Here is an 11,727-nt window from a genome sequence, read left to right as displayed (position 1 = left end):
TTGGGGTCATTGTCCATTTGGAAGACCCATTTGCGACCAAGCTTTAACTGATGATGCCTTGAGATGTTGCTTCAATATATTCACATACTTTTCCAACATCATGACGCCATCTATTTTGTGAAGTGCACCAGTCCCTCCTGCAGCAAAGCACCCCCACAACATGATGTTGCCACCCCCGTGCTTCACGGTTTGCAAGCCTCCCCTCTTTTTCCTCCAAACATAATGATGGTCATTATGGTTAAACAGTTCTATTTTGGTTTCATCAGACCAGAGGACATTTCTCCAAAAAGTACGATCTTTGTCCCCATGTGCAGCTGCAAACAGTAGTCTGGCATTTTTTATGGTGGTTTGGGAGCAGTAGCTTCTTCCTAGCTGAGCGGCCTTTTCATGTTGTGTCGGTATAGGACTCGTTTTACTGTGGATATAGATACTTTTGTATATGTTTCCTCCAGCATCTTCACAAGGTCCTTTGCTGGTGTTCTGGGATTGATTTGCACTTTTCGCACCACAGTACATTCATCTCTGAGAGAGAACGTGTCTCCTTCCTGAGCGGTATGACAACTGCGTGGTCCCATGGTGTTTATACATGCGTTTTTACAGCTGAGCGTGGTACCTTCAGGCGTTTGGAAATTGCTCCCAAGGATGAACCAGACTTCTGGAGGTCTACAATTTATTTTCTGAAGTCTTGGCTGATTTTTATTGGTTTTCCCATGATGTCAAGCAAAGAGGCACTGAATTTGAAGGTAGGCCTTGAAATAAATCCACAAGTACACCTCCAATTGACTCAAATGATGTCAATTAGCCTATAAGAAGCTTCTAAAGCCATGACATCATTTCCAGGAATTTTTCAAGCTGTTTAAAGGCACAGTCAACTTAGTGTATGTAAACTTCTGACCCACTGGAATTGTGATACTGTGAATCATAAGTGAAATAATCTGTCTGTAAACAATTGTTGGAAAAATTACTTGTGTCATGCACAAAGTAGATGTCCTAACCAACTTGCCAAAACTATAGTTTGTTAACAAGAAATTTGTAGAGGTTGAAGAATGAGTTTTAATGACTCCAACCTAAGTGTACGTAAACTTCCGACTTCAACTGTATATTTTAAAGATGCACATCAATACTGCCCTTAAGGCACAATAATTACTACTGTACCATTATGTAATACAGTAATCTACACTAGATTTCCAAAGTTTGGGGTCACTTAGAAATGTCCTTGTTTTTGAAAGAAAAGCAATTTTTTTTTGTCCATTTAAAATAACATCAAATTGATCAGAAATACAGTGTAGACATTGTTAATGTTGTAAATCACTATTGTAGCTGGAAACGGCTGATTTTGAATGGAATATTGACATAGGCGTACAGAGGCACATTTTCAGCAACCATCACTCCTGTGTTCCAATGGCACGTTGTGTTAGCTAATCCAAGTTGATCATTTTAAAAGGCTAATTGATCATTAGAAAACCCTTTTGCAATTATGTTAGCACAGCTGAAAACTGTTGTTATCATTAATGAAGCAATAAAACTGGCCTTCTTTAGACTAATTGATGATCTGGAGCATCGACATTTGTGGGTTCGATTACAGGCTCAAAATCGCCAGAAACAAAGACCTGGAGTCGCCTCTTCACTGTTGGCGTTGATACTGGTGTTTTGCGGGTATTATTTAATGAAGCTGCCAGTTGAGGACTTGTGAGCTGTCTGTTTCTCAAACTAGACATTTTAATGTACTTGTCCTCTTGCTCTGTTGTGCACAGGGGCCTCCCACTCCTCTTTCTATTCTGGTTAGAGCCAGTTTGCGCTGTTCTGTGAAGGGAGTAGTACACAGCATTGTACGAGATCTTCAGTTTCTTGGCAATTTCTGGCATGGAATAGCCTTCATTTCTCAGAACAACAATAGACTGACGAGTTTCAGAAGAAAGTAATTTTTTTCTGACCATTTTGAGCCTGTAATCGAACCCACAAATGCTGACGCTCCAGGTACTAAATTTGTCTAAAGAAGGACAGTTTTATTGCTTCTTTGATCAAAACAACAGTTTTGAGCTGTACTAACATAATTGCAAAGGGGTTTTCGAATGATCAATTAGAGTTTATAAATGATAAACTTGGATTAGCTAACACAACGTGCCATTGGAACACAGGAGTGATGGTTGCAGATAATGGGCCTCTGTACGTCTATGTAGATATTCCATTCAAAATCTGTTGTTTCCAGCTACAATAGTCATTTACAACATTAACAATGTCGACACTGTGTTTCTGATCAATTTGATGTTATTTTAATGGACACATTTTTTGGGGCTTTTCTTTCGAAAACAAGGACATTTCTAAGTTACCCCAAACTTTTGGATGGTAGTGTACATAGTATGCTACTTTCACTTACTTGACACATATACATTTTGTTCCATTAGAAACATGCAAAAGCAAAGAAAATATAACTTCTCAATATTGTGTTCAATGTAGATCAGGCAGTTTGATTTTCTGTGACTTTGGTGTTGTTTTAGGGTGTTTTCACATATAGTCCTCTTGAAAAGAACCAATCTCAGTCCTCTTTAAAGTGAACTCTAGGATTTAAAAAAATAATCTAAAGAACTCCGTTATCTTTGTATTCACATTGCCCTTGCCTTTAAATGAGGACTCAACACTTTTGCCAGTTCACTTCCCTTGTTTTGTGGTCCGAGTTGTCTTTGCTTTCACATTGCTAAGACAGGTTTTGGTTCCTGTTTTCAACATTCACTCAATGCACTCTGGGTTTTTACAAAGTGCAGGACAAGCCATTCCATCAATGTTATTGGACAGCTAGACACACCTACTTACATTTTGGAAGCTAATATATTTAATTTAGTTAAAAGATGAGACATAATAATAATCAGAAGTTATTAACATGTTCATATTATTGGTAACATAATAAATAGCAGAAGAATAACTGACGATAAGGCTGTAATTGAAAATTGTACACCCAAGGCTACTGCTCTTTTTGGGTACATAATCAATTCTAGGTCCTATGTTGTGATTCTCACCAAATATGTTGTTGACTTCTCATAATGTTCAAACCTCACAATCGAATAAACAGCTCTCTCTTAGCCAAAAGATCACATATTGCAAACAAATAATCTGAACTAAAAACTCCACACATATTTTTGAATGTCTGTACATCCTTGACAATCGCTAATCAATATCCAAAAACGGCACACGTTGTTTCCCACAAACCTGCACATCATCTCTTTTGTGGCACCAATGTGAGGGGTTATGTCTTGGGAAATGGTGTTGCAGTGGCTAGTGTGTGGTGTGTGAATAATGATAAGCGAACCTGGGGAGATTGTGTTCACATTGCCCTAAAAAAGTGAATCTCGAGATGGTCTCAGTTCAGTTCACTTCGGGGACTCTTTTGAGGGTTCTGAGTTCCTTTGGAGAGTTCACACTGCACACAAAAAATTAAGCGAACCGCACTGATTTCCCAAAAATTGGCTGAAAAGGACCAAGTGTGAAAACACACTCAGAATGTGTCAATGAAGGCATTTTGAAATTGGCAATGATGACTAAACAGGGTAACAGTAATAAACATATGGCCCATCAGGATGAAGACAATACAAATGTCCTTTTTTTAACAGAAAAGGGCAACTTTTCACGATGACATAATGCCAAATGCACCGCACTGAGAGCTGGTCATCGCTGAATCAAACATTCAAATCCAGCTCTTTTAGTTTGACTCACAATCATGTCTGCAGCAGGAGATAATACCAATACAGATCCAACGTGCACAAGAGACTGAGAACTATGCAGCCTTTATATAAATCTGAACATACAACACAGAGCCAGTGTGTAACACAATTTCAGTGTTGTCAACAGAACAGTCTTTATATGCTCTTGAACTCTCAATATAATTTGGAATATATTGTTACTGAATCAGTCAAATGTCTCTTGGTCCCTCAGAGTGAGGTCTCCAGGCAGCAGGACCCCCGGCGGACATAATAGCGCCGCACCTCTGTGGTGGAGTCCCCACTACCGCAGCCCTCGGGTCGGTGCACAATGAGGACGGGGAAGAAGCGTGCGTCCCGGTAGCTGGGCGGGCTCTCGTTGAGAGCCAGCTGGCTGGAGTAGGAACGGCAACACTGCTCATCCACGCAGCAGCGGTCAGTCTGTGTGCTGCTGCGGCTCCTCCACAGGCCTACGGTGCGCCGAGAGCCGTACATCCGGCACAGTGAGAAGTGTGAGGTGTCCAGGGAGAGGCGGGAGTGAAAGGCATGATGGGAGAAGATGGAGGAACAGCTGGAGCTGGTGGTGGCCCGCCTCTGTCCAACCTCGCTCTGAAGCTGGCAGCAGTGCTCACAGTCCTGCACCAGCGTGCCATAGCTCTGGGCTGGGTGGCTGTCTAGCAGGAAGCAGTTAGAGGACCTGGTGTCATCAGCTGTACCAGAGTCCGAAGCCCCCAGGTTCATCAGCATGGCTTCTGAGTAGCTGGGGATCAACTGGTGGTTGGAGCGGATGTGCCACTCCAGCTCAGTGCTGTCCATGGTATCTACCCGAGGGAGACCACTCCTGATGGGAACCTCCTCCTCTGTTGGAGAGGGGCTGCTGTGGCTGTACTCCAGCCCAAAGAGCTTCTCAACATGGTAGTGCACAAAGGCTGTACGGTACTCTATAAGCACCCTCAGGGGCCAGGACAGCATGAGCAGAGCAGTGAACCAGAACGCCACCTGAGAAGTATACCAGGGCAGCCGGTCAGGGTCCACGTAGGCTATCAGGTGCTCTTTAAAGTCCACGTTTTTCAGTTGCATCCCTTCCCGAGCCTCCATGTAGTCATCCAAACCCTCAATCTCTGAGAAGAACCTGGCACGTTGGTTGAGGTAATTATTTTCTGGTCCGGCCCCAGCGAAACTGAAGCACTTGGTGAAACGAAGTCTTGTCGCCGGGTGGCTCTCCAGTCCACGCAGATCCCGTGAGACGTCCCGCATACCGCAGCGACTGTAGTCAAACTCTCCCTCCCTCACGCGTGTGTTGACCCGCTCATGGTAGACCTGGGTGGTGGTGTAGGCATCCCCGGTCCGGTAGCGTGTCACCTGTCTGGTCCTCCGAACAAAATGGTAACTTATGGCCTTCCACCAAACACACGGACGAGCCTGTCGCATCCGCAATACCCGCTCATATACGCTATCCACGTCAGCCTTACACTGTAGCTCACTGCAAGCCCGGCAGTGCCAACACTCTACCAGGTAGACGACATAGAGCATGAACAGGAAGGCCAGAGGGATGTACACGTAGCCGTCAGAGCAGGGGCTGTCATGGTAGATCATAGAGCGGCCTCCCATGTCAACCCCTCTGAGTGAGGAAATGGAGGCTGTCAGGGAGGTGACGGATGAGTCGAAGCTGAGCTTTGTGACTCGGGTGAGCTGGCACCAAGCCACAGTGCCAAGGCAGCTGTACATGAGAAGGGAGAGGAGAAGGCAGCGCCAGTGGGACTCTCGGCACATACAGGCACTCAATGACTGCTTCACAGGCCGCTGCTGCAGAGAGAGAGAGAGAGAGTAGTGAAAAGGGAGAGAGCGAGAGAAAAGCTTACATACAATACTCTAACTTTAAAAAGATAGTTGTGGATGACAAATGGCTGCATTTAAATAGCTTTTAGCAGAGTTATTAAAAGGAGAACAGTGTTTTGAAGAACTTCCAGAATTCCCTAGGGAATCTCTAATGAAAGTACAACAATTTCTTTACGTTGCCTCTTTCTTGCGATGCCATGCCATGTCTGATCAGTTTGTCTATATTTCTGTGTTTAAGGAGAGCTGGATCACAATGTAGGCTTTTGCTGTACAGCTTTACCTATACAGATTTACCTATACAGGTTGAAAGGTTTTCAACGGGTCAGAAAGCAACAGGGTCACATGAATAATAGATCTACTGTACCATATGAAAGAGAATGGTAAAACATGATGAAAAGTGAGTACACACCAATGAGCCTAAAAAAAATGCAGTGCTCCAATATTGCTGTCGGCAAAATGCTAATTAATATAGCAGAGCTGTAACGTGCTGAGCTTTTTGAAACTCCAAGTACAGTAAATTAGGTTGAAGCGATACCATGTACAGTAGCTTGCAGGAATTTCATTGAAGGCTACTTTGCTCAATGAAAACAGCCAGTGGTGGAAAAAGTACCCAATTGTCATACTTGAGTAAAAGTACAGATACCTTTTAATAGAAAGTTACTCAAGTAAAAGTGGAAGTCACCCAGTAAAAATACTACTTGAGTAAAAGTCAAAAGGTATTTGGTTCTAATTATACTTAAGTATCAAAAGTATAAATCATTTCAAATGAATCTTGTAATAATTTCAATAATTATTACAAGATGGTTCTTGTCAAATGATTCTTGTTTTTAAAATATACGGATAGCCAGGGGCACACCCCAACACTCAGACATAATTTACAAAAGATGCATTTGTGTTTAGTAAATCCGCCAGATCAGAGGCAGTGGGGATGACCAGGGGTGTTCTCTTGATAAGTGTGTGAATAGGACAATTTTCCTATCCTTTTAATCATTCAAAATGTAACAAGTACTTTTGGATGTCATGGAAAATGTAGGGAGTAAAAAGTACATTATTTTCTTTAGGAATGTAGTGAAGTAAGAGTTGCCCAAAATGTTAATAGTAAATGAAGCTACATATACCCCCAAAAACGACTTAAGTAGTACTTTAAAGTATTTTTTACTTAAGTACTTTACACCACTGGAAACAACTGCAAATAACGTTAGGTACAACTCTAACATTCCACCCAAATCCTTCCTCACCACTATGTTACTGCTAACCTTTCAACCATCTTTGCATGTGTTACAGTAAGTAGGCGCCATTTCCAACAGGGCAAGCGTATCCTCAATCCCCCAGTGACCTCTGCTGCTAAAATGAACATTGACTTTCTATACTTAACTTGACCACAACAGAATCAAACGCACAGGTAATTGGATTACACATTCTTCGTACCCTGTATAGTATATCTGCTAAGTGTCAAGTGAAGAGCTGATTGCGGCTACCCCGGTCTGTCCTGGCAACTTCAAAATTGCTCACATTTGCAATTCTGACTGCCAATGAAATGTGTCCTCTTCAGCAGAGGCATCGTCCCAGAGTGCTCTATTTATTTCCAGTACAATAAGTATAGTGTCGCAGACCTAAGTCAACTGGACATAAAACGTTTAGGCAGGGTAAACGTACATACTGTATTTGTACTTTTGTCCTGTTGTAAAGAAGCAGTCATGTTTTGACTGTTTCACCTAATTCAGGTCTTTTCAGGTGTACAAAAGCCATCCACCCATGGCGATCAACTGACCACATAGACGAAGTGTCATGGTCTTTTCACCAATAAGAATGACTGTTGCTTCATGCGAGAAACATTGAATGAACTGATAGGTGATAAAGGGAGAGTTCAGTCAGCAATGCTGAGAATGACAGAAAGGGCGGACTCGGATGGGACATGTGAAACCAGGCGTCGACACAAGTCAAAAATACCACTTTGGAGCATCCTCATACAGGGCAACACAGCATCATGGGTCAGGACCTCTGGGGGGGGGACAGCAAATCTCACAATAAAAAATGTATCACCAAAAAAAAAACATATTATATTTCACGGTAGGCTGCACACATCCAATTCCCCAGATGGAACTTGTGTAGTTATAGCCTGACAGACAGGAGGTACAACTCCAGCATTCAGAGTACACATCATTAACTACAGGTTATAAAATCCAGCTTCTCTGTGCCTCGCATATCCATTACTAGGCTCTGTCTTCTTGAACATGTATTTCTTAGGAATATTATGTTGTTTTCTGTCTTATACATAATAATGTACTTTTGAATGCAGAATTATAGTATATTCATGTAGATATAATGGTAGGGGTGGACATCATACAGGCCATATCTTGCTCTTGGCTATTGATGTGATCTTCCTGTCTCCCCCCCGCCCTAGGACCATGCCTCAGGACTATCTGGCATGATGACTCCTTGCTGTCCCCAGTCCACCTGACTGTGCTGCTGCTCCAGTTTCAACTGTTCTGCTTGCGGCTATGGAATCCTGACCTGTTCACCGGACGTGCTACCTGTCCCAGACCTATTATTTGACCATGCTGGTCATTTATGAACATTTGAACATCTTGGCCATGTTCTGTTATAATCTCCACCCGGCACAGCCAGAAGAGGACTGGCCACCCCTCATAGCCTGGTTCCTCTCTAGGTTTCTACCTAGGTTTTGGCCTTTCTAGGGAGTTTTTCCTAGCCAACGTGCTTCAACACCTGCATTGCTTGCTGTTTGGGGTTTTAGGCTGGGTTTCTGTACAGTACTTTGAGATATCAGCTGATGTACGAAGGGCTATAGATATAAATTTCATTTGATTTGATTGCACTTCCATCCAATCTGAGAAACTATTAAATGAAATAGTATTTTGCTGGTAAATCAATTGTGATGCCATTATTAGACTCCAGAGAACTGAATATTTTGTGATACAGAAATTGCACTCAGTACAGTTTCTTGCATCTGATGAATAGGTTGGAGTGGGGTTTCATCTATCTCATCTCAACTTAAGTCATTCCAAGCAAAGGATTTTGAGATACATTGATCTAAATATTTTGTAATTTAGGAAAGTTATACACAGAAACATCTCAAGGATGATCAATGGAAACAGGATGGCACTGAGATCAATTTCAAGTCCCATAGCAAAGGGTATGAATACTTATGTAAATAAGGTATCTATTTTTATTTTTAATACAACAATTTCTAAAAACCTGTTTTCACTTTGTTATTATGGGGTATTGTGTGTAGATTGCTGAGGAATTTGTTTTATTTAATTAATTTTCGAATAAAGCTGTAACGTAAACAAAAAGTTGTTTAACACTTTTTTTGGTTACTACATGATTCCATATGTGTTATTTCATAGTGTTGATGTCTTCACTATTATTCTACAATGTATAAAATAGTACAAATAAAATAGGTGTGTCCAAACTTTTGACTGGTACTGTATATAAATAATCTAATGAAGTTAGAGCTACAAACTTCGTTATACAGTGCATTCGGAAATCATACTGCTTCACTTTTTCCATTTTGTTACGTGACAGACTTTTTCTAAAATGGATTAAATGTAATGTTTTACTTGTCAATCTACACTCAATACCCCATAATGACAAAGCAAAAACGAGTTTTTAGAATTTTTTGCAAATGTATACAAAAACCCCCACCTTATTTACATAAGTATTCAGACCCTTTGCTATGAGACTCTAAATTGAGCCTAGGTGCATCCTGTTTCCATTGATCATCCTTGAGATGTTTCTACATCTTGATTGTGGTCCACCTGTGGTAAATTCAATTGATTGGACATGATTTGGAAAGGCACACACCTGTCCAATAAGGTCCCACAGTTGACAGTGCATGTCAGAGCAAAAACCAAGCTTTGAGGTCGAAGGAATAGACCGTAGAGATCCGAGACAGGATTGTGTGGAGGTACAGATCTGGGGAAGGGTACCAAAATAATTCTGCAACATTGAAGGTCCCCAAGAACACAGTGGCCTCCATCATTCTTAAATGGAAGAAGTTTGGAACCACCAAGACTCTTCCTCGAGTTGGCCACCCGACCAAACTGAGATATCGGGGGAGAAAGGCCTTGGTCACCTCCCTGACCAAGAACCTGATGCTCACTCTGACAGAGCTCCAGAGTTTCTCTGTGGAAATGGGAGAACCTTCCAGAAGGACAACCATCTCTGCAGAACTCCACCAATCAGGCCTTTATGGTAGAGTGGCCAGACGTAAGCCACTCCTCAGTAAAAGGCACATGACAACCCACTTGGAGTTTGCCAAAATGCACCTAAAGGACTCAGAACATGAGAAACAAGATTCTCTGGTCTGATGAAACCAAGATTGAACTCTTTGGCCTCAATGCCAACCATCACGTCTGGAGGAAACCTGGCACCATCCCTATGTAACCGATGTGAAATGGCTAGCTAGTTAGCGGTGGTGCGCGCTAATAGCGTTTCAATCGGTGACGTCACTTGCTCTGAGACCTTGAAGTAGTGGTTCCCCTTGCTCTGCAAGGGATGTGGCTTTTGTGGAGCGATGGGTAACGATGCTGCATGGGTGTCAGTTGTCTGTGTGTGCAGAGGGTCCCTGGTTCGAGCCCGGGTAGGGGCGAGGGGACGGACTAAATTTATACTGTTACACCTACGGTGAAGCATGGTAATGACATCATCATGCTGTGGGGATGTTTTTCAGTGGCACGAACTGGGAGACTAGTCAGGATAGAGGGAAAAATGAACTGAGGAAAGTACTGAAAGATCCTTGATGAACACCTGCTCCAGAGCGCTAGAGACCACAGACTGGGGGTCTTCACCTTCCAACAGGACAGCCAGGACAATGCAGGAATGGCTTCGGAACAAGTCTCTGATTGTCCTGAGTGGCCCAGACAGAGCCCGCACGTGAAACTGATCGAACATCTCTGGAGAGACCTGAAAATAGCTGTGCAGCGACACTCCCCATCCAACCTGACAGAGTTTGAGAGGATCTGCAGAGAAGAATGGGAGAAAATCTGCAAATACAGGTGTCCCTTGTAGCATCATACCGAAGAAGACTCGAGGCTGTAATCACTGCCAAAGGCGCTTCAACAAAGTACTGTGTAATGGGTCTGAATACTTACTGTATGTAGAAGTGATATTTAATTTTTAAATTTTTAATACATTTGAAAAAAAAATCAAAAAATCTGTTTTTGCTTTGTCATTATGGGGTATTGTGTGTAGATTGACGGAAAACATTTATTTAATACATTTTAGAATTAAGGCTGTAATGTAACAAAATGTGGATAAGGTCAAGGGGTATAAATACTTTCCTAATACACTATACCAGTAGGGGAGCCTGAATACAAATAATCCACTTGGTTAGAGAGAAAAATTGTAATTGTTTTTTAATAAAGTAGTACAATATTAAGTGGGTATGTTTGCCTCCCCAGTTTTGCCCCCCCCCCTCTCCCATTTTGTTCCATTATTTGATTGAAATAATATACCTAGAATTTAGCTTTTAAGAATCAATTACTAAAACACTCCTACATAAAAAAAACTTATAAATGGATTTGAACTCATTAATCTTCAGGGGCCATTTTCCGCATAGAGAGGGGGTTGTCCGATATGGGGGGAAACGCCCCCCAAAATTCTGCCCACTTTTTTCCCTTAAAAAGGTGTTTGCCTAAGGATAGTCATATCTAAATCTGATCAAACTTCTGTCAGAAAATAGACATTTCCCCGCCAAGTTACTCATGAATAGCAACAATCAAAATGATATAGGTCCACAGGTAAGGCCTGTTCATTGTGTGCCTTTTCTTATAAGGCTGCGGGCTGCACTTGTTTGCACCAATGAAAAAGTTGCCTTTCCGCCAAATATATACAGTAGGCTAGAAGGCTATCTATCATATACTTTTAATTCATAAAAAATACATCATTATGCGCATTCTCAGGATGATGCTGTCATTACTATTATGTAATCTACGTTCAACCGCGTATCCTAGCGCTCACCTCCTCCAGTACATCAATGCTGGCAGGTGCATCCTCTCCATCATTGGGGGTGTTGGGCGCTGTGTCTTCCGCAGTGGTATCCGTGTCCAAATCGGGAGAGAACATGCTGCTGTCTGGACATGGCAGAATCAAGTCAAAGCTTCCAGTAGGCTACCCCTTTCTTTTCTGGTCCCCAACAGATTCAGATCATCTGGTCTGGAGCCAAGGCGAATGG

General features: G+C 42.2%; 1 protein-coding gene across 1 annotated transcript; it reads right to left on the bottom strand.

The window, feature by feature from the left end:
• Window positions 1-3,923: 3,923 nt before the first annotated feature.
• Window positions 3,924-11,618, bottom strand: si:dkey-13p1.4 (transmembrane protein 151B). The gene is made up of 2 exons (XM_064955655.1): window positions 11,514-11,618; window positions 3,924-5,498 (listed from the first exon to the last, which is right to left on the bottom strand). Exons 1-2 carry the CDS (start codon window positions 11,616-11,618, stop codon window positions 3,924-3,926), a joined length of 1,680 nt encoding a protein of 559 aa, XP_064811727.1.
• Between the last annotated feature and the right edge of the window lie 109 nt (window positions 11,619-11,727).

The sequence above is a fragment of the Oncorhynchus masou genome, chromosome 32 (assembly GCF_036934945.1).
Source record: "Oncorhynchus masou masou isolate Uvic2021 chromosome 32, UVic_Omas_1.1, whole genome shotgun sequence".
NCBI lineage: Eukaryota > Metazoa > Chordata > Actinopteri > Salmoniformes > Salmonidae > Oncorhynchus > Oncorhynchus masou.
Note: the sequence above shows the minus strand (reverse complement) of the source record. Positions and strands in the feature narration are given on the sequence as shown.